At 34.8% G+C, this 23,555-nt stretch overlaps 1 protein-coding gene and 1 long non-coding RNA gene across 3 annotated transcripts in view; one reads left to right on the forward strand and one right to left on the reverse strand.

The window, feature by feature from the left end:
* pins (G-protein-signaling modulator pins) overlaps window positions 1-16,093 on the forward strand; it is a 58,068-nt gene extending 41,975 nt beyond the window's left edge. For both annotated transcript variants that reach the window (XM_067109112.1, XM_067109111.1), the window contains one exon: window positions 339-16,093. In XM_067109112.1, the coding sequence (XP_066965213.1) occupies window positions 339-608 (270 nt within the window). In that variant the 3' untranslated portion in view covers window positions 609-16,093. The remainder of the gene's footprint in view (window positions 1-338) is intronic.
* LOC136841808 (uncharacterized) overlaps window positions 1-23,322 on the reverse strand; it is a 30,843-nt gene extending 7,521 nt beyond the window's left edge. Inside the window, exons 1-3 of the long non-coding RNA XR_010854093.1 lie at window positions 22,957-23,322; window positions 7,480-7,549; window positions 321-587 (exon numbers count right to left, since the gene is read on the reverse strand). This is a non-coding gene — a long non-coding RNA (uncharacterized lncRNA). The remainder of the gene's footprint in view (window positions 1-320; window positions 588-7,479; window positions 7,550-22,956) is intronic.
* Between the last annotated feature and the right edge of the window lie 233 nt (window positions 23,323-23,555).

Here is a 23,555-nt window from a genome sequence, read left to right on the forward strand (position 1 = left end):
TATAAGCTGGGTTTTGTTAGATACAGGTACCTGCACTTTTTAAATTTATGGGTTTTTTTGTAGTCTCTATACATTTTAAGAAATTAATTTTGCACATATTGTAATGAAGTATAAAGATCTTTATGCCGCTATGTTTAGCTAAGAAACTAGCTGCTGTACTCTCTTTACCGCAATTACAAAATCAGAGGTCATAGGCACAATTTTTTTGAAAATTGATTGTTAAAAATAAATGGAGCATATTTTAGTGACAACAGAAATATCTGTCTTTTACATGATATTTCATGAGATATCAGAATAAGGTTATGCAGAACTCAACTCACAGCTTCGTCATTTTTCAGGGATCGCGCATAGAAGATCAGCGAAGTTTCCTTCCAAATGAAGGTGCCATAACTCACTCTGCCCCCACTGTGCCAGATGATGACTTTTTCTCCCTTATCATGAGATTCCAGTCAGGTCGGCTTGAAGATCAACGGTCAACCATGCCTTTGGAAGCCAGTCAAAACAGTTTACATCCAACCACTACAGATGAAGAAGAACCGCCCAGTAACTCACAAAGTGTAGGAGCAAAAGATGGTCTCGTCAGTAGACTGGTAAAAGGGAGAAAATAGGGGATATAATTACCATATTTTATATGCAGATATGTGTAAGAATTTAGAAAGAATATCATATTAAAGGTAAATACTTTATTATGTTTTTGACCCTTTCACTGCGCCAGGAAAGAAATCGGCAGGGTTGAATATTTAAGTATTTACTGCACTAGTGAGTGGATATTCTATTTTGTTTTGCTGATGCTTCCTCACAAATATTAAGGAAAACACCTCATATGAAGTGGTTTTAACAATATAAACTACTCCAAAGTATACAAAAAACAAGAAGTATTACATAGTATTATCTAAAAACCACATAAAAACTAAGAGTTTAATGAATTTTTATTTTCAGCAAATTTTGAGGTAACTTTTACTTTTAGATTCAAACCCATATCATAATTCGAGTTCAAAGAAAACTGTACATCAGCAAAATTACATTATTTCCTAAAAATGTCGCAGTGAAAGGGTTAAAGGGCAGAGTTACTCTATATTTTATTATTCTGAAGTTTGTATTAAGTTATCTACAAACCACACAACTGTGGCTATCGTCATGAAAGATATATATATAAATATATAAATATATATTTTATTTTATCAGTGAATTGTCCAAAATCTTATTAAACTCTTTGGTAAAATGATTTTATACTTGAGACAACTGAACAATTTCTTGACTACTACTATTACTACTACTTTTACTACTAGGAAGAGCGATCTGATAATGTTACAGTTTACAACTTTGTGTTCAACTGGGAGAATGTGATAAGACTTAGTATTTTGGGGATTGTTTTATCCTGGTTCTAAAGTCATGTCATGTGACACTATAAAATACACATTTCCAGAGTATACAAGATAGAGTAAAACCCACACTGCACAAAAATAAAATTTATTATGATAATGGCTCAAAAATTGTCCATGGAAATTTTGAGTTGAGTTCTTTCATCTCATCTTAATGCTGCTAAAGATCTACAATTTTTCAACATATTTTCCATGTTCTCATTGATAATCAGTTCAAAATCAATTTACTGAACAGTATCTGGAACATTGAGCTCATCCAAGGACACCATTTGAGCCATTACTGTCAAGTTATTCACAAAAGATAGTTTTCATTAGAAGTTACTCCTTATGAATGGCCTGGAAAATTTCACAACTGTCCATACACAAAATGAAGGATTTACAACATGAGTCTTTAAATTTTTTCTCAATTTTATATCCAGTCATTGGAGTGTGAATTAGGCATGTGAGACTTTGGTGCATCACCAGCTAAATGCACCAGAACATATCATCTAAACTTAACTGCTCCAAAGTTGACAATACAGAAATGAAAAGATTGTCCATAATATATTTGTAATCTTTAGTGACCTAGCAGGCAACTGGCAAGCACGGAAGACTGACAGTGTGTTGACCATCACCCAGATATCCTCCATGACTTACTTGTGATAAGGTACTATTATGTCATGTCAGTTCTCCTCCAGATAGTGTCAATGACTATGTTACTCCAGTGTCTTTCTTTTGCAGCTTGTTCTGTCACAGAGAGTTCTGATATAAGATGGTCTGGTGAGGTGGAGGTGGTAGAGGCTCCATATTAGGACATTGTGCTTTTCATTTGCATTTCAGGTGCTTCAGATACATTATCAATATCATCTTCATCACTTCTGCAGCTGAAGCTGCAGAAATATTTTCATCTTCAATTGGGGATTCCTCGTAGGGGGTAGTGCTGTTAGTGTGCCTGATGTGGTGCACTTTTTGCATTACTAAAAGGCAATTGCAGTGTCCCTTTGGCCCTAGCTATACCCACTAGTTAGTCTTTTACTTCTTTTCTTCAATATTGCTGTCCAACCACTCCAGCTCCAGCTCCCTCTTTCCACCTTAAGCACTGAATGGCTGAAGGTGCTCAGTGCTTGGCCTTAAAGCCAAATTTGCATAAATAAATTTTGGATTGCAGTATTTCATCCACAACAAAAATCCTTTTTCATTGATGGGTTTCGAGAATTCAAGCGAGGCCTCTTTCCTTCAGATTCTAAGTTTGATGTAACTTCTGGAACTCTGCTAACCTGATATCAGTCCTGATACACAGTGCTCATTTCTATTTTTTTCAGGTTCATCACCTACATTCTCATTTCTATTTTGTTCAGGTTCATTATCTACATTAGTTATCTCATTGTCAGGGAGGAAAACCTAAATTGCTTGATTTTTGGGAATTTTACTTGAATTTTACTTTAAGTAATTTGTATTTGTCCTAGCTGTACAAACTGTAGCATTTCATGTTGGCGGTAACCCTCCTTGTCCACCCTGCTTTGTTATTGCCCTCCAATTTTTCTCTCTGAACATGGGAAGCATCAGTGGGTGAGAATGGACATCCCATCTCCACCTGGGTACCACTCTTTGGTTACTCAGTCCAGCACTTGAGCAGGAAGATACTCCATATAAGAAAGGCTATGGTTTGTATACCTAAGAAAAATACAAAGTACTTGAATAATTTGCAATTTTATGAATAACTTGACAGAATTGGCTCAAGTGGTACCACTGGGTCAGCTTGATATTGCAGATGATGTTAAGCAAGTGGACTTTAAACTGATGATCAAAGAAAAAAAAAAGTTGAAAAGCCACAGATCTTTAGCCACACTAAGATAATAGAACTTAAAATTTTGATGAAATATTTTGAGACATTTTCATAATAAATTTCATTTTCATGCTTTGCAGGTTTTTTCATATGACAATCCACTTCTAGATGCAAAAATAATTTGTCACTACAACACTTAAATCTCTGCCAGGGGTTAGATACACTGTTTACATCCAGGAAAGTGCAGCCAGACAAAATTACATACATTGGAGTGGAGTATGGTATTTTAATCAAAGGATTTATTGAAAACTAAAAAATCGGGGTAATGTGCTGCATCATCTAATAAAAAAGGCTTCGAGGCCATTTATGCAAACTAATAGACCTGCACGTTTTACAGTGGTCAATAATTTTATCTTTAACAATATCACATTTCAATAGCTAACTACAAAAAATTTTCTTAGTAAATCTAAATTACTCTTCTTTGTTAACTTAAGGCTACTGTAATACAAACATCTGTTTTCTTAGAAAGTCTTGTGGAAAAATTTGAGTGATATGATCAAAAGAATAAAATAAGACTATTTCTTTGTAGGAGGAACACACTCATCACCAACATTACACGTTTTTAGTCTTGGCTACAAATTCTCACACACTTCAAAACATCTAGAAGATAATGTTGAATACACTACCCTTCAAAACCTTAACTTTAAACAAATTTCAGCTGTAGCTGAGGATTTCTGATGTTTGTTTAATACAGAATTTTGATATATTTGTAAAAACTTTCTGTAAAAAAATTTGTGTAATGAGGATTTTGAATTCTAAGTCTTAATTGGAGAAAATCTACATCAGAAAAATTTTTTAGAAACCAGTCAAACATTTTTTACTGTTTTGCACAGTCCCAATAAAAATAAACTTGTCATTCCCCAGTAGGTGCATTTGAAAGATAAATTTTATTATGACCATGTTTTACAAATGCCCCTGGAAAACAAAATTTGAAAGCAAGTGCACTGGCACTTGAGATTTCACAGGGACCAAGTATATAGGTAAAATACATAACTACAAGTAAACAATGAGGGTATCATAAACAGTTTGTGTAACTGACTTCAAAACTTCAGGCCTCTGAGATGCTAAAAAGCACCTGTGACAGTCCTTTGGTTAATCATGCCAAGTTCCAAATTCCTCTAAAGAGGTGGATTCTTTGGCAAAGCATAAAATTTCTTTTGATTTATATTAAGAGGACAGTACTTTCTAAATACCAGTGTTACTTAGGTTATCACATTACTTTCTCTTACAACTCATTCCATCAGAAACTTGTGCAAAATCTTATTTGTTTTTAATTCTTATTTTAAAAATTTTTTAGTGATTTTCCTTAAACTGATATTTTTTAGTTTTTGCTTGAATTGGTACAAATAATTTTATATAACAGAAGTGGTACAAAAAATTACATCTTGTTTGCTAGGACCAAGTCTGGATTTTTAGTTTTACCTCATAAGTTTGCTAAACCTTCAAATAAACTTGACAAAAATTAATTTTCTTTAACTGCTGCAGTCACAGAGTCTAGACAAAATTCTTCATGATTGTGTTTTGTTTTTATTTGTTTGTAATTTTCATTTTGCTCAGTTACTGTATTTATTGCCAAATTATTTTTTTGTCTTTGTAATGGGCAAGTCAATATTACGTGTGTATTGTAAAACCCCTTTATTTAAAAGGAAAAAATTAAAATATGAAATCTGTGTAATGTGGTTTCTTTCTTGGGAGATGATTCACTTCACTAATCTTTCCCTTTCAACAATATTAAGCTCAGGAAACATTGGGATCAGAATTATTCTGACTTACTTGCATGATTATTTTTATCCCTTAGTTGCTTTGTTTATTGATATGTTGGTACATGCATTTTGTAATTTGGAAAATATTATACTATTCAGTCACAAGAAAAGGAGTTTATTTCAAAACTTGAGTTTCAATTTCACTGCTGTGTTGTATTGTTTTACTTTATCTTTAGTGTATTTACAGTTTTTTCCTCTAAATTAACCATAATCGCCTTCAGTTTTGTGTGTAATTTAGTAACAACAGGCCAGACATAATTAGATGGCTGTCTACTGATGCAGACTGCCTGGAAATAGATACCCAAGATTTCAATATGAGGTTTCCAATAAATATGAGCATGCTTCTAATCATACAAGAATGATGCTGTATATATAAGTGGGGTTGACATGATTACTGAGCTATGACAATGTTTGGCTATAGGGTACCAAGGATTTTGGTCATGAATTTCAATTTCACCATTGCATGGGCACATTAAAATCACCTGTTTAACACAGTTAATTATGGCAACACTTCATATCCCCATTTCCATCATTAGACACTGCAGTACTGTAGTGTTAACATACTTTTTGCAACTGCCATAATTTTACTCATCAGTGATAATTACTGGAGTTAAATCCCCTCAAGAAATTTTGCATCAATCCTTAACTCTTTTAGTCTACTTAACTACAGCTTTAAAATTTACTTTTTAAGCTTTTACATCAGTCTGTTAGGAAGCCACTGCAAGAGATATAACATAGTGGTCTGCTTAGTCTGATCTACATTCATAATAGCCTTTAACAGAAAAGACATCAACATGAAGCTAGTTTCATAAAATTTATTTCTTCATGGAATAAGGGGGATAGATAGAGACCTACATCTGAACAAAGTTCAGGCAGGAAGAGCACAGGACAAAAGAGTGGAGAGAACTCGGTCTATATGACAGCCCCCATAAAGGGAAAAGCTGACCACATAACGTACTCATATATGATGATGATGATGGTTATGTATATTAATTACAAAATAAAGAAAATTATTCCAGTGCCTGGTCAACTTTCCTTACACTAATCAATTCTTTTAAATGTGCAGTCTACAGTTCCAGAGTTTTGGTACCTTTTCTAATTTTCACTACATTACTGACATGATTATTCCAGTTACTTGCTTATCAACGACATTCAAAATATATTTTGCTTCAGTTCACACTCAGTTTAAGAAGCTTATCTGGAATTAATTCCTGTGGAACCAATAGTAGTCCAAGTCACCTAACAATCTGTTAACATAGTGTCGAAATAGAAGTATATTTAAAATTAAAATATACATTCAGCACCGTGTTCTATTAATAAACTTTTAAATACCATGAAATCTAATAAGAGTCTCCCTTGTTCAATGGATCTAAGCCAACAACTTCATCACCACTGCTATCCCTTAGCTAAGGGGTCAGTTGCCTTGACGCACCTTTTCCAACTATTTCTATCAATCTTCCTCAATGCATCTGACATGATTTAAAGATAAGGCTGAGTTTTTTACAACCATATGCCCTTGCAGTTGTCAACCACAGTTATCAATGGTGGGCCTAGCCTCTGATTAAAAAAAAAAAAAACAGTATCTGTACAAGGCAGTTCTCCTTTAAGTTTCCTTTTATGACACTCACGACTACAATGGTAGTATCTTGCGCTCCCACCACAGGATGATCATTAGGGCCATACTGCATCCCACACTTTTTTTCCTAAATTTAATCTTGGTAATAAACAAAAGTTGAGTATTTCTATATACTGTGATCAACCAACAGTGTTAAACAACAGGGACCACTAGACACTTTAACTTGGCTGCAGGGATATGAAGTTCTTCGCCAGGTTGTAGATGGCACTATTTTTCTAACTCATTAAAGAAACCAACATCACAATGGTCTCCCTACGTCCTGTAAATTGACTACCACTACTACCAGACTTGACCTGATTGTAAAGAATCGAAGCTTTGTTTAATTTTTAGTCAGACCAGGACTGACAATTACAATGGAGAATGGCCACTGTAATAAGAATGATAAATATGATGGATTTCAATTACTGCATTATACTATAGCAATACTAATCCTTGAGTGCTTGTAAAGCAGTCTCATCCTGCTTTCTAACTATATGGAAAAGGGTAGTACTGAGTGACGGAGGTCAGCTCTATGATAGCCGAAGTAATTTTTTATGACTAAGCAGGTGACAGATGACTGACAAGGATAAAGAATGGGTGCTGGGACAAAATAAAATTATAATTTATTTATTTCGGAGGGAAATAACTGCAAACCCCACTCCTCCTCATATACTGTAGGTTTCCAAGCAGTTTCCTGCTTCTCTCAGACAACCCACCAGCCCATTCACTTAATTCTCATATGGACAAAGACATCTGACAGTATCAAAAACCTGTTACTGCTCAATCTCCTACAGCTATACTCCCTGGTTAAATTACTTAATAAGAGTTGAGCAGATACATTGAGTACTAAATGAAGTCTTACACTGAGATACAAAAGCAAACAGAATTACTTACCTTGTTAAAATGTGTTTTCATAAAAATTTGGTTCTTGCCACACTATAATGTACTGAAATCACAGCCATGCCTGGAAGCAAATATAGCTTTAGTTAAAATCAACGAAGTATATGCTTTACAACACATTTGAACAAATACATTTTAAAACATTTCCCAGTGTTGTCAAAAAAATGCTTCAGCGAACATAGCAAAAATAGACGAGAATTTTAACAAAAAGACGGCAAAAAGAGCACATTAGTATAAAAATTTGAGAATTCAAGGATACAACTTTAACAAGCTGACCTCCCCTACCCCAAAAATGACTTCCATTTGACAACCAATGATGCCTACAATGACTGTCAATGAACCATTGTTATTGAAACCCAATATCACAATTATTATTAATAAAAAAAAGTTTAATGAGACTATCAAGTTGCACTGAATGGTGAAAACTGGTACAAGATAAAGTTAAAGAAGTTAAAAAACTATGAGGACAACTCAAAAAGTAAAAGGGAGAAAGCAATGCAACTAGTTCCTGAAAGGACACTTATAAAAGGGCAGATTTTAGGGAAAAATTAAATGAACTTGCTAACAAACAAAAATAAGCCTTATGTGTGACTAAGGCGCTCTTCACTTCAAACACATCAGGTTCAAGTAATTATCCTTTATCTCTGAACTGGTCATATTTAAAGAATATAATACAACAGTAACAATAAATCTTACTTTAAGCACAGTCATTAACAATTTTACAAGTCATCCTTTACCAGGGTTGGATGTGTAACTAGTTCTCATACTCCCTCTGCCAAGCTCTTAATCTGACCACATTCCCATCTGGTTCTTGTGTTCATCTGGGCCCTTTTCTTCAAGAATCATGATTCGTGGGCCTCTGCCCATACATATTGAAGTGTATTGATTTAGCCGCCTGGCATATCTATTAATATTTTGATTAACGGCTCTCAATGTGTGATATCTCGGCTTATTTTTCAGCTGATGGATACTACTCATTTACACACATTTTCATCTGTGATATCATCATCACAATGTCCTACAACCATGAATATAAGCATTTTGTAATAACCACTTCGTAATTTCATGGATGTATAACATTTAGGACCCAAGCCAAGCCATCACAATCAAACATTTTTGTCAGCATTTTCCCTTCATGAGTTAGATGGAAATGAGTTTCCTCCACTCTCATATGCCCTATACCCTTTCTGCCTTAACTCCCATCAGGTCTAAGTCTTCATCTTTCCCCGTTTTCCATGATTTCTCGGGCCTTCCTACAAATCTTCACGCACTGTGAATGCTAGGGTGAATATACAGTATAATTTATGATATAATACTGGCTTATGAACTATGGGGTAACTCAAAGTTTTATTAATCAGCCCTAGATACCTCTTCAAATACAAGAGTTCCTTTATGCTACGAATTAGAAGAGCACACAATGCAAGACAGTTGCGTCACCTACATACTGAAATAATTTACTTCCAGGCCCAAACCTAATGGCTAGGCTACTAAAAATAATAAAGGTTCCACAACATTACACAGAGGAATACCTGGTCTAATAACTAAAATTTCAAAAATAATGAAGACTATCCAATACAATGAAACTCCAATGACTGTAAGGTATATTCATTTTGGAAGGAATTGTGAAGGCATATAATACATAAATACATGTGTTGGCAAGTTAATATCCAGTATAACCAGTTACACTGGTGTAACTAGTCAACAATGGTAATTTTTAAATCAATTATGAAATTTCATTTCTTAAAAAACTATTACAGCAAACAAAAATTTAATATCACAACAATAAAATAGCTACAATGAAGTCATGCCACTTTTAACTGAATCAGTGTATAGTACACCTATAGCATCTGTTTGTTACAAGGATAAGAGTTATCTAATAAAACACACTATTCACTCTCACTCTTATGATTCATATGTTCAACAATAGACAATATGCACACAGCAAAAGGTGTTTATGATGCTGATGGATTTTCTTCCAAGAAAATCCTGAAAAGGGTGTTTATGGAAAAATATGAAACTTTGGATAACTAAAGCAGCAGAGATTTAGATAATCTCTGATCATCCCACAACTTAAGTAAAAGATCAACAATTAGGTGAATTCATTTTTTAGTCCCACAAGATAGCCAAGTTGCTGAACCACAAAGGCAGTATAATTTCCACCGATACCTGTCCAATAACATTTCACAAATATTCAAAACCTGTGTGCAAACTGGTAAGGATATAACCTGCACTGCAGAAGACATTATCAGTAACTGTTTACTGACATTCCCCTTTGCCTTAAGAAATCCCTACCTGTATCATTCTTGGGAATGAAAGACAAAGTTTCTTAAACTGAATTTGCAAACCCTTTTACCCATCAGTAGCAGTAAATTTCCTACCAAAAAAATTCTTTAAAGTCTTCATGAATCAAATTTTACTTTTGTAATGTATGATTCAAGTAATTATTTTGTAGAAAATATACTATATAACTGGTATCCCATGCTTGCAGGGATATGATGATCAACAATTTTCTTGAAATAAGGGTCTTGCCCTTGAATCATATTTTACTTTGGAATAACACTGATGGTTTGACAAATCTACGAGAAACTAAACTATACAAAAAGTACAGTATTTTCTACTTTTATTGATGTGAAGGATAATTATTTTATTTGTATTAACTGTCTTACCTATCATCACCATTGTCTTTATGGAAATGATGAAGTCTTGATATCTTATAACAATTACTACCCCTCTGTTTGGATGACTAGTATGCAGACTCCTTACACTATATTCACCTAGAGTTTGAGTGACTTAAATGTTCAAAATAGCAGGCTTATCAGTCTACCTTAAACTGTCTTGCAAGTAGTAGATGGATTTGACCATGTCGTAATGCTACCTCAAGAAGCCGTGCCCCCATACTCAAAGCTATCTCCAACTTTCTGTCACTAGAAAATTTTGATTTTTCTTCAAGTTTTCCTCTTACATTTTTCTCTGCTGTATAAACTTTAAATTCTGAAAAAAATTTTAAACTCATGTTTCAATTTGCTTTTTCAATGACATACACTATTCACCATCAACCTAGAATCACCATAGATCCTGCCTAGGTATGCACCCCAAAGGCCTCTAGTGTGATGATTGTTGGCATGGAAGAGTAACAACAACATCCATTCAATCCTGCTGAAATAAGTGTGCAGCCCTAGATAAGCATGGCCATTTTTCCACAGATGTGGAGATCAAAGAAAATCAGGCAAGTATTGTGGAGGAATATTTGGCATGATAAAGTGTTGCACTTATGCAGTCAGTGCTGACCAAGACATCTAAAGAAATCAAGATTTGGTTCATCAATCTACCTAAATGTAGCTGGCAATCACACAAACAACGTCTACTTTGTGGCAGACACTAAATGCAGAGAAATGTCACAGCCCAGCAGTGGTGGCAAATTCTGGAATGCTAAGTAAGGTTAACAATAAGGGCAGATTTTGAGAATGAAGCCATCATTCTACATTAATATTTCCACTGTCTCAGAAGCAAGTATAGAGAATTATAGATAGAAGAGGAATGTTGGAAGACCTCTTTTGTGCTAATACAACTTGGCAAGATGTGATCTACATGAATGTAAAATAAATAATGAAAAAATGCTCATAACCTATTTTGGGAGATGAGGAGTAAGAGAGGGCACTGGAGAAGATACAAGAAGTTGAGAAGTTTAAGGTCATGCAAATTATACATAGGCTATACCATGAGCAGTAATACTCACTGATGCCACAGTAGTACAGTAGAGCATATACTTCTGGGAATAGTAAAAAAAAATATATAAGGATACCACTATATAAATTATTGTTAACTAAGTAGGCTGGTTAAACCATTTACTATCACTGATAATAATACTTTTCATAAATTAATTTACTAGACTATTTTTAAGCCCAAGAAAATGAAAAGTGCCTGCTGAGAGCCTCACACTATAACCCACTTCATCATTTACAACTAGATTATGTAAATGACTAAGCAATGACCAGTTTAAGCCTAACTTATCATGCAACTTGAACTTTTTTATCAACAATTTATTTAAATGTACCACATCTGTCAGCCAGTTATTAAAGCAAAGTCAATGATATATATACATGATACATCTGGTGGAGTGTGTGTGCATGATTATCTTAAAAAGATCCAGAGAATTAAAAATGGAAAAGGCAGTCTACTAAATGTGAAAATGAAATACCACCAACAGAACTGCAGCTTTATGCTAGGGCTGAGTTATGAAGATGACACAATGTTGTTAATGTAAGGGCAAATATTTATCACAACATACTTATGTGAAGTTTAATAACCCAGGGATATGGTGCATAAAGTCTCCTAACCTTAAATTGTTGACGGGTAACACTGAAAGGAGATGCAAGGCTCAAGCATTCAGTTTTGAATGAATAATATTATACAAACATGCATACTTTTTGTTAGAGAGATATGTCTTCTTTAGAAAGCATTATGAAATTGTTTTCATGGCTTGAGATCACATAAAAAAAAACAAAATACAAAAATACAGTAGAGTAATAGAAGGCCACTCATGCTAATAGAAGTCATGATGTTTAAAAGTTGGAAGGATGATGGTGTTAAGAAATATACACCGAGGTAAAAAATACTCAACTCTTGAGAGCTACGGAACTCCATTCCACAATTTGTTTATAACAATATACATAAGTGTTCAAAACTACTTAGAACAGTCTGGATACTAAAAGTTGGTTTATCAATAAGTAATCCATGCATAACTGTCTTGACCCCACCAATTCTTACTCTCCCTTCTCAAATCCAACAAAAGCAGCTCTATTTCATCAACTTGAGACTCTGCAGATGAAGTCTTGTGCGAGATCACAAGTTTTTTACACAAATGTAAGGGCACCTACTACTAACAATAATTTATTGGAATTTTGATAAATTATCATACCAGAACATTTTACAGGGGTTACCATCTACACACACATCACCAATAAATCAGCACCATTTCAATGTTAATTCTACACCAAAATCTATTCAACCAGTCATATTTCCATGAAATGATCTTCACAATGCATTACATCACTGACTACCACATCACCAATAATCAGCATTACAGTCTAGGTATATTTATGTTGTTATAGATAAGAGTTCAGGCAGAAAGTTGATGATGATTTAAAGAGAAAACCATGCCTGATAAAGTAGGTAAAATAAGATTAACCAAACAAAATTATTAAAGTATTACCTAAACTTAAAGTTAACTAAGCAAATCAGGATGAATCAAATATATAATTCACATATATATATGCAATGAAAAACTAACTCCACAATGCATAATTTCTGAAAACTAATCTTTTTTTGAACTTCCAAGAGACCCAGATTTACTGGAAGCAATTCTTGCAACCCTACTTAATGCAGCATCCTACATTTTGGACATTTTAAAAAAAAAAAAAGTCCAATACAAAAAATCTCCATTTAATACACCACAAAAATAAAGCTTGTCATGCTGAAAAAGTGGAAGTAATTATGTTGATTTATCAATTACACTGTCACAACGCTCATGTTGAAACAGAAAAAAAATAGTAACACATTTTACAGAGAATAAAATAGTAACACATTTTACAAAGTTTTAGAGGATTCATAACCTATCCCTTCAACTCTGTTAGTTTTACTCAAAATCACTTATGTAAAAGAATCATTTAGAAGAAGTAAAATGAAAGTTAATTTTTGCTTCATTACTAGCCAGAAGTGACAGCAATCATGGTTTGACAAGCAAAGCCAAAGATATAAAGGGCATCTAAAAAAACTTCACCTAGTTACAAACTGTTGGACCATATTTGGTACTCGATCAATGTTACCCAATTGAACACAAGTACAGTACTGTAGTCAAATTTGTAATTTTCTCCGCTGTATGAAAAAATCACACCTTAAGACACTGTAGTGACTGAACTGTATGAACTTAAGAACCATGATAAACACAATTCTCAATACAGTATAATGGCATATTTTCTTGTCATAAAATTTTCAAGGAAGCAATTCTCCACCAATATTACTTTAATATGTGCAACTCACATGTCTGTCTATAGAAATTTTATTTCATATAACTACCAATGGACCAAGTAATACAGATAACAGTCTAGTTACCCCTTGTATTCTAAAAATTTCTACTTAGCAATTAAAAATATTGTGATATCAAGGAGGCAGAATAGTATGTGTCAATTTTGGTAGAATAGTAGCCCCATCAATTTCAATTCATGTCAAACAAAGTACAGTATGTATCTTAAAAGAGCTACTGATTGCTCCCTCAGCCTTTAATGAAATGTACAGTAGAATTTTTCTTTGTTTTTAAGACTTAACTTTCACTGTCATACTGTTCTACAGTACAGCAGCACGTCCAATATTCTGCCACAATGGTAATGATTAATTTATTTACACCAAATGCCAAGAAAATTAAGGACATTATACGTGTTAGTTACACTAAAATATTCATACATTAGAAAAAGTTTGTCTATTTCATATGCAAAAAGAGGAACAATTAAAATGAAAGGTAAAATACTATAACTAAAAGAACTGTAGCATAATACTGTAATGGGGATGGGTCTTAAAGAATCCTTTTTTTCACCTGACCTTGAAGCCCAAAAATGGGCTTGCAAAACATAGTAGGCTATGTATATTTATACCGTTGTGATACAGTATGAGACAATCTATGCTAATGTTAAGCAAACATTAAACGACCAATTTTAGAAATAGCTTCTGCATGCTGTAAACTGTACAATGATTGACACAAAAACATCATATAAAGCTTTTATTGTTTCCCAGTAACATCTGACAGGATTTCCTGAAAAGCCTGACAATCAACAATGTTTTAATATATGCAGATTTTTTTTATTGCAATAAAAAAAACTATTTCATGGATATGTGACAATCTACTATTCTAAAGCCAATGTAAAATCCTTCAATATAATATTCAGTATTAATTCAATGCAACAATGTCAGGTTGCATTCAAATTATTACACTAGTGCCAAATGAATACATATGACACTGTATTACTTCTTGATATTATTTATATACTATATATTCAAAACTGCTGTGACAGCATACTCAACATCTTTTGAGTACAGTATTTATCTTAGTGTTTTCATTGTTAAAATAAAAATCATATTTCTAACAATTCTTCAAAAAAAGTACTTCTCAAGGGTATATCCCACCCTATTCAGCCTCAGAAGTAGACCGTGACAACCATAATAAATAAAGATACAGGCTCAGGTTTCTGTATGTGTTCAAGTTAGTGACAAGCCTTACCTTTGTTCTGCCACAATAGACTTAACAGCAGCTCAAATGTATGAGGTTACTCACAAACAGCATTTCCCAACATCCATTTGTCTTTTTCCTGAGATGCAAAACTATCTCAGAGTCTGCTTATGCATTAATAATGTGCATGCCCTGTTTAGATCTACATGTATTTAAGTCATGTGTAATGAGCTGTGAAGCTAACCATACAAAAATTAACTGTATGTAGTATTGTATCCTATATTTTAAAATGGAAACCTTTCCTGTCAATGATAAGCAGCTTAGAAATCCAAAAACACATTAATCTTCAAAATGTCACAAGCAGTCAATTTTTTCTCTTACCAAATCATGCCACTCAAAATAATTCAGTATAAGCTTTTAATAACTGTAGGCCTCATAATTATATGAAAAAAAATTACTCTACAATTTATATCCCTCTATATTCACCAGAAAAATAATCCCTCCTAGAAGAGTACTGCATATAGAAACAGTGTGCTAGAATCTGTTCCTACTTTCAAAACCAGTATCATTATAAAGTAAGCAAAAGTCCTGTAGTATATACAGTATAATCATACAGTACAACCATTGGAAAATATATATACTGTACTAATGTGAATGGTTTTAGAAAACATACTCCATACACTTAATTACCTCATTCCAATTAAAGTAAATGGGCTGAACAATATTTAAAGATAAAGTCTGTAAGGACAGAAAATCAGAAACTATGTTTAGAGAAAGAGGCACTGGTTAGAGGCTGAATGTTTCTAGATAACTTGGCTTATGCAATGTTTGTCTTCAGCATTTTTATATATTGAGTGTATAAATGTATCTCTCATTGTAATATAGCAAAAGGACACTATGTGCTTTTGTAGAGGAAAAATGCTTTCTAATCGTGTTTGTGTGGAAAATTTATTCAATACTGTATATGCTTACAGAATATGAAACCTAAAGGATGGCGAATAGGATGGCAGCTTCAGGGAGAAAAAAATATATTAAGTGTTAATGCAATTGTTAATAACCCTGTTTTTCAGATTTACAGCTTTGTTTCAAGTGTGTGTGTAAGTAAAATTTCATGTAAAATAAAATCACTGGTCTCCTTCCTTGGTTAGATTTCCAGTGTCCATTCAAGTCGGCAGTTAGCTGCCTTTATCTGTGTTAAAACTATAAAACTGTAGCCATTCATTTATTTACCATCTGTTTGACAGGCAAAGACATTTAGAGTTCAATAACTGTTGAATGAAATAACTTTTCAATACCGTTATTACTTAGTAAATGCAGGTAGTTTACCTTCTTTTTATAAAACTAATGGAAAATCTTATAACCAATAAAGAGGACAAATGGACTTTGAAACTGGTTTCTCTACCAACTCAGATAAAAAATAAAATGTAGCCAAAACAATTTTTACCATATCTGAAGAACACACACTACTGTACCTAGCCTATCTTGTTTCACTGCTGCAGGATACAGCATGTATGTTTGGTTATCCTTTCAAAATGTTACACTTAATGTACTGTGATTTCCCTTCATTTTCACATGTTGAAATCTTATATCGTAAATACAGTATGTACTCAAATTTATCATCTGCCTACCAGCTTTCCCCACACTTTACCCAACCCATTAAGGCAACTGCAAGAACATCCTCATCCACCAAAAAATATATATAAAAAATGTTCTTTTAGAAGGTTGCACAATCCTTATGCCAAATTTTCTGTCATGGCCATCATACAAGTGTTTTGGTGAAACTTCTTGTTAAGTCTTCCACAGATCATCCATATTCATTTCTCAGTGCATTGCGTCTAGATTCCGTATCATTCTATCATCTATTCTGTACCACATTTATCCAGTATCAAACTTTCTTAGGTATGAATAAAGCAGTCTTGGTTATGTAGAGCTATTTATTACTCTAAAGTTATTCTTGACAAAATGCAGTACAGTACTATATACACCAAAAATCCTTAACAATTGTCAACCAGTTCATATGCACTTTCAAGTTCTTACATATTTTCATTTACCAACAAAGAGGTTTCTTTGTGACCAAGACTATTAATGTAACAATATTAGTAATGTAACAATATTATACTGTTGACAGCAGGATATTTTGAAGCTGCTTCCAAATTGCAAATATACATCATTCAATGCCAATAATACATCACTCTTTTTCCTTTAAAAAATTCCATTATTCCTAGATATACAAGCCTGAATTCTTTTATACAGAAGTATCTTTAATAACAGCTAACTGGTTGTTAAAGCTTAATAAAAAGGTAGTCAAAAGACCAGAGATAGATGAACGGTGAGGGTACCTCCCATTAACCTGTCTGCAGACCCTATGTTTTTCCAAATACTGGGATGGTTGAGGTGGGATTATAATACAGGCAGTCCCCAGTTATCAGCAAGGATTCCATTCCCAATGGCGTGACGATAAGCGGAAATCTGATAACTAAAAATCAGTAATAACGGCACATCGGCAATTACCGCGCTTATCAGCGCTGATAACTAGATATCAGCACCAATAACCAGGGATCGGCGCCTCTGTTAAGCAGAGATGGTGCATATCAGCACCAAAAATCCAGTTATCGTCCTCACTACACAAGCACCATAAAACCAGATCACCAATAACCAATGCCGCTAATAACCAGGAACTGCCTGGTATCAGGTTTCAGGCTTGTATCTCTGGGTGAAATATTAATTTGCTTTAAAAATACTATTGCAATTTGTTCCTAAAAGAATAAAAGCCTTTGTCTATCATAAAAGTTGACTCACTCCACAAGTGTGAGGAACATCAGTGGTGGTGTTTTAACAACCACCAGCTTCCCAGTCCTGGTCATGTAAATGAGCAGGTGAAGGAAGACTCCTGTAAACCCCCCACACGGCCTGGCACATATTAATGCTAGAGGCTAATAGAACCCTGTATCAGTTTGGTTTATTAAACTTACTATAAAAAATTCTCAGAGAAAACCTGACCTCAACCCCCAGAATGGATCACCTCAGTAGGCAAGAATATTATAACAATTACATCAAAAAGATACAGTTCAGTAGGCAACAATATTATAACAATTACATCAAAAAGATACAGTTCAGTAGGCAACAATATTATAACACTTACATCAAAAAGATAATGTGCTACCCCAACTGTGTGAGAGAGAGAGAGAGAGAGAGAGAGAGAGAGAGAGAGAGAGAGAGAGAGAGAGAGAGAGAGAGAGAGAGAGAGAGAGAGAGTATAAGGTCACTCCCTGACCTCATACCATGCTACGGATTACCCAATAGATAAGGCTAAATGTAGGGATAGTGTAAATGTTCATCTGGTCTCAGTGCTGAAAGTACTGTCTCTTCCAAACGAGAAAAACACTGGGAATTTTTTGTAGAGCTGTGTAGCAAAAGACATATCTCCAGCATTCCTGATTACTCAAAGTCTTCTTGCTATGTAAGGATGTGGGGCCACTACATCCCTACCATCTGGCCCTGGCCACTAAGCTGGTTTGCCATGATAGGCTGCCTGGCCAAAAATCCACACTGATGTGCTGATCACAGTCATCTGTTGTCCAAATAACCAAAGCAACTTGATCCACTAGGTGTGTGACTCACCCATCCTTCAGTACCTCAGAACAGCACAATCCCCAGAGAAAAAGAGTTTGAAAACTGTGCCTCAAGTATTGTATGAACTATCCACCAGACTTTTCTACTAACAAAAGTCAAATCAATCACTCTGTGAGAATGTCTTTGCTTTAGGTGACAATTCTAGTAATCATCCTAGCAAGCAATGGCACAGGGAACTACAATACATACTTTTTGGGAGCAAGAGAAGGAGTGGAGCATCTGCCTTGAAAGGCTTTAATGCTACTTCACAGTCAATGAAGTTAAAGAGTCATCACATCACTAAGTTTACAGCTCAAACAAGGAGCTTTTGACCCTTGACACTCCTGTAAGTAAGATTTACGCTGTAGTTAAACCTTAATATATCAACAGTAACTGTAATAACTAAGGTTGAAAACAGTGAATATATTTTGATATGACAGAAATATGACAGCAGGAAAATGTTACAAGATGCATGTACAGTACTCCTTGTTTTGATCTAATATGAATAATGAGAAGTATTTTGTAAATTTATCATTAAATGACATTTGAGATTAACATAGGTGCTGCAGTTACATGTGTAAGATAAAAAAAGTTAAAAGAAACTCTGTATTCCACGTGAAAGTTTGCATCATTTCAATATTCTTGTGGAAGTTTACAATTACATTTCATTACAGATTATGGGTATTTCGGCAGTTCCCATTCAACATGGATCACAAAATAAAACTTTACCTGTTGTAATTAAGCTTTACTGGAGAAGCATATCTAATTAGAGTACTGTATATAAAGTTCAGAGTAAAGGTTCAGGTATTACAAGTCTGATGAAAAAGTGTTAAAATGTCTTTGATAGTAACCCTTAATGTTTGACAGATTTTGAGGTATCCTGGAAGATGCTGTGCCTGTTTCTAAGCAAGCCAGGACTGTTCCTTAAATTTTGAAGTCCTTGGTTGAAAAGGAGTTTAAAAGCTAGGGAATACTGGTATTATAAGGCCTGTTATATTTTTATATTGGGCAAGTACTCTTGCAAATGTTGTTAAAGCTGATGATAAAAGCGTCAGAATATGTAGAGATTTACGGACACTGAATCCAGTGTGATATAAAACAACACCCCTTGCCTGTTCAAGAAGATAATTTTGCTACCTTGCTGGAGGTCAGCCTTAAACAAACAGCCAATTTATAAAGTGAGGTAATTGGAATTTCCCTAGGTATACAAACCAGAGCCTTCTATTAAGTATGTATTGCTCAGCATGAGTTGGAACAATCACTGAAACTGGGTAAAAAAAAGTGCTTAATTGGAGGTAGTAGGGCAAGTGGGGGGAGCCCTCATTCACCTGCCTACCACCACTTACTGGCCATAAGCCAACCCTTTTCCCTTCTGCATCCGAGACCATATACAGTAGTAGTTAAGGAGGGATTATGATGAAAAGTATGCAAAACAAAGCCTTTTAGATAGGAGCACTTCTTAGTGCAAGATAAGTCTCTTAGGTAGTACCACACAGCTCACATCAGGCAAAAAGTATCTTGTTCAGATCACCACCAACACACTCCTGGATGACAGGAACAAAAAAATTCTTGAATTTCTCATTTGGTACTGACAGGATCTGAGCTTCTGCCACAAACTCATAAACAAACAAGAAAGAAAGTGATTCCCAACCCTGTGAGTGTCAGATGAGATGGGAATGGCCATGTAACTTGCCAGCACACTTCACCAAGGTTAAAGCTAGCAAAATGACAGTTTTCAGTGTTAGACCCCAGACTGAGACCTGCCTAAAGGCTTGTACAGCACTTGACAAAAGTTGAAGAAGATGGAAGGCACATCCCACTAAGGAGACACTATCTACTGTGCTTGAAAAACATTGCCAACTCAATAGTGATTAAAAGTCTGTTGCATTTATGTTTGACAAGAGAGGACAATGCAAGATAAAGAAGATATGCCATTAGCAGAAAGAACTCTCCAGCTTCTAGTACTATATAGTCTTCCATCCTGGGAGGGACGATGCTGCTGCAGATACAATCTCTTAAGTAGCTACATTTCTAGAATTAACAGGCTGAAAAATCTCCATAGGAATGTTGCATCCAATCATGGGAATACATAAAAAGAATGAGGTTGGGGAGGGAGGCAAAGGGCTGGTGCACATAACAGCAACAATTTTACTTGATGGCAAACAAAAGTAGGGAGTGTGGAAAGCACAAGAAAGATCCAACAGTACAATTACCTAAGTCACTGGTTCCCATTCCCCACCTAAACAATTCGCATCTCAAAACCTGGCACAACAGACTGTACCAACAAAAGCAAAATAGTATTTGGAAAGTAATGTCCTCTTCTGTTTCACAAACACTTAAAAAATACAAGGACCTTGCAACATAAAATATTTTAAAACACCAGGTGAGAATGTAAATTTTCATAATAAAATTTATTTGAATACTTACCTGCTATAGAAGATGGCCATTTCTTTGCACCAGCAGGTGCAGTTGGCATTCAAAATAAAAATAAGATTTCTTGGCTGACCCACATGACTGTCTAGTTCACATGTTCTCCAAGTGTTTCAAATATTGTAGTTCTTGTCTGAATAATCCTTGGCAACCACTAATTTATGGGGAGATTGGGTGGGTTCTGCTTTAACTACAGGTAACCATTCAAATAATAAATTTCATGAAAATTATATTATTTAGTATGCATCTTACCTGCTGTTAAAGACAGTTTATGCCCACATAGAAATGAGGATGGAGGGTTAGTGTAGCGAGACAAGAATCAGCTCAACCAAGCATCCTAAAGGACCCTTTCTAGAATCTGTTGCTGCCAGAAGTTTATCCTTGTCAAGGAGTAAGGCTCTCTGGTAATAGAGTAAGAGCAGCTTTAGAGAGAAAGCTGTCTCAGCAGGTCTTTTAATGAGACCCCTGTGCCTGGGTCCAACAGCCCAACGGACGACAATCAAAAGTAAATGAACACCTATTGCATGCCACTGTACAATTATTGTACCTTCACGTTTCCCAACTTTCAAGACTGGGATTCAAAATTAAGGAAAGAGACGACAAGACTGCTCTTTCATTTGCTTCAGGAAAAGACTGTCCTTGCTATAACTAGTGGACTAAGGGCTATAGTCTCAAACTAAATTTCCACATCTTTCAGGAAATGCAAGAACAAACAATCATATTTCCTTAACACCATGCTCTACAAAAATAAATTCTCAAAATTACATTATATGTAGCAATGGCTTTTGCATTAAGACATGGCACTGTTCAATCTCCTAATGGACAAAATTATTAACAACACCTCCAATAGTCCTTCTACAATATAGCGTAAAAGTGTTTCTATCTCAATACTCCCTAGTGAAGCCAAGTTTGGCAAGCAAACACAGTGGAAATGCCTTACAACTGTTTTAGTTTAAACCTGGGAAACAAACAAAAGACTGGGTATTTAGAGCTATCCAGAGTGTGTTAGCATAATGAAGACTCAAATGCTTCAGCTGACAAAATTCTAACCACATCCAGGCTCCCAAATGAGTAATACCACATTCCAGGCACCTTATCAAAAGATCTAAAGATTTCTTAGGATCATATGCAATGACTGGTTGAGCACAGCATAAAATGGAAGAAATCACTGAACTATATCCTCTAATAGCTGGGAATGAAAGCTTTTTGAGTAGCTAAGAAAACTAGGAACTTAACAACTGCCTACAAGGTACAGATCCATTAACTACATCAAGACCACCTCCAAGATTGATACACCCCAAAATGTCTATGAGACCATTACCCAACTGTCGCTTCTCCAGCAGAAGATGCAAAACTATTTCTCTGGCAACCTCATTAGTAGCTTCAACTGCCTTGTCAGTAAATTACATCATTTACAAGAGGACTTTGCAGAAATTACAATTTCACAGGGATTAAATATATATTCCCAGAAGAAACTGCCTTCTTACTGGGATCGAGGAGAAAAAAAAATTTGAATTCACTTATGACAACCTAAAATATAGACCTGAATAGACAACTTAGACTGGATGATATACTGACAAAATTAATAAAATTACCTTGAACCTGAATAGACAGCTTAGATTGGATAGCGTAACCAGAATAGACAGCTTAGATTGGATAGATAGGCAGCCTGACTTGAACTGACAGCTTAAACTGGATAGACAGCCTAACCTGAATAGACTGCTTAGATTGGATAGACAGCCTAACCTGAACAGACAGCTTTGATTGGATGGACAGCCTAACCTGAACAGACAGCCTAAATAGGATACATAGCCTGACCTGAATAGACAGCTTTTCTGTCATGACAATCAGGTCTTACTATGCAACGTATTAACTCTCTCTCTCTCTCTCTCTATACACTTTGAAAACTATTTCATATCTATTCATTATCCGTCATAACATGCAGTTCATACCACCCAACACCTGGAAGGGGCTTATCCAAAACAACAAACCTGACAAGGGATTAAGATGCAAGGAAGTGGAAATGGTAATGGTTACTGGCAAAAGCACTTGTAGCCTAGGCAAACTGTCAAAATGGGAGTGTAAAAAATTATTGTTCTAGTAGCCTGATATTCTAAAATGAAGGGCTCTGTAAGAAAAAATTGTAACTTCCTAAAGGCATTATGGGACAAAGAAATTAAACATACATAAGAATCAAGTCGAGCACTTACTCAACAATTCAGGACTCGACAAAACCGGATATTTCCAGGAATTGCTGATAACTTCCTAAGGTAAATGGATCAGTGGATGTTATGCGGGGTCCCCAAGGACACATTAATCTGGCAATCACTCTGAGGCAGAGACATCACTGGGAGCATTCCATTTTTCCCCATTCGTAATATAAAAGCACGAAACTTGTACAGTTAAGAAAAGACTATTGACTTGTTTACAATGTCAATATAAAATAAGTAATTTCCACTAGGTCTAGGTCTTTACACCTAAATCAAAAACAAGGACACTGCGGGAAAATGTTTCTTACAGAAGTTACAGCACGGACGGTATACTTTATGTACGACTTAAAGAGACATCTGGCAACTCCCCAAGCGAAGTTGTAGTATGAATGATATTTTAACTATGAAATAAACACGGTAGACGTAAAAACACGTACATCTACCAAATGGCAAAGTAATATTAAGCACCATTAAAACATTGTGGTACGAGTTGCTAGACATCTTATTCTGTTATGATATACTGTATGCAAAAATTTTGCATTCTGTTAAGTAGTAAGTAAAACTTTCTTACAGTTAACAGCGGAAATGGTAAGCGTATC

Source organism: Macrobrachium rosenbergii, chromosome 9 (assembly GCF_040412425.1).
Source record: "Macrobrachium rosenbergii isolate ZJJX-2024 chromosome 9, ASM4041242v1, whole genome shotgun sequence".
Taxonomy (NCBI): domain Eukaryota; kingdom Metazoa; phylum Arthropoda; class Malacostraca; order Decapoda; family Palaemonidae; genus Macrobrachium; species Macrobrachium rosenbergii.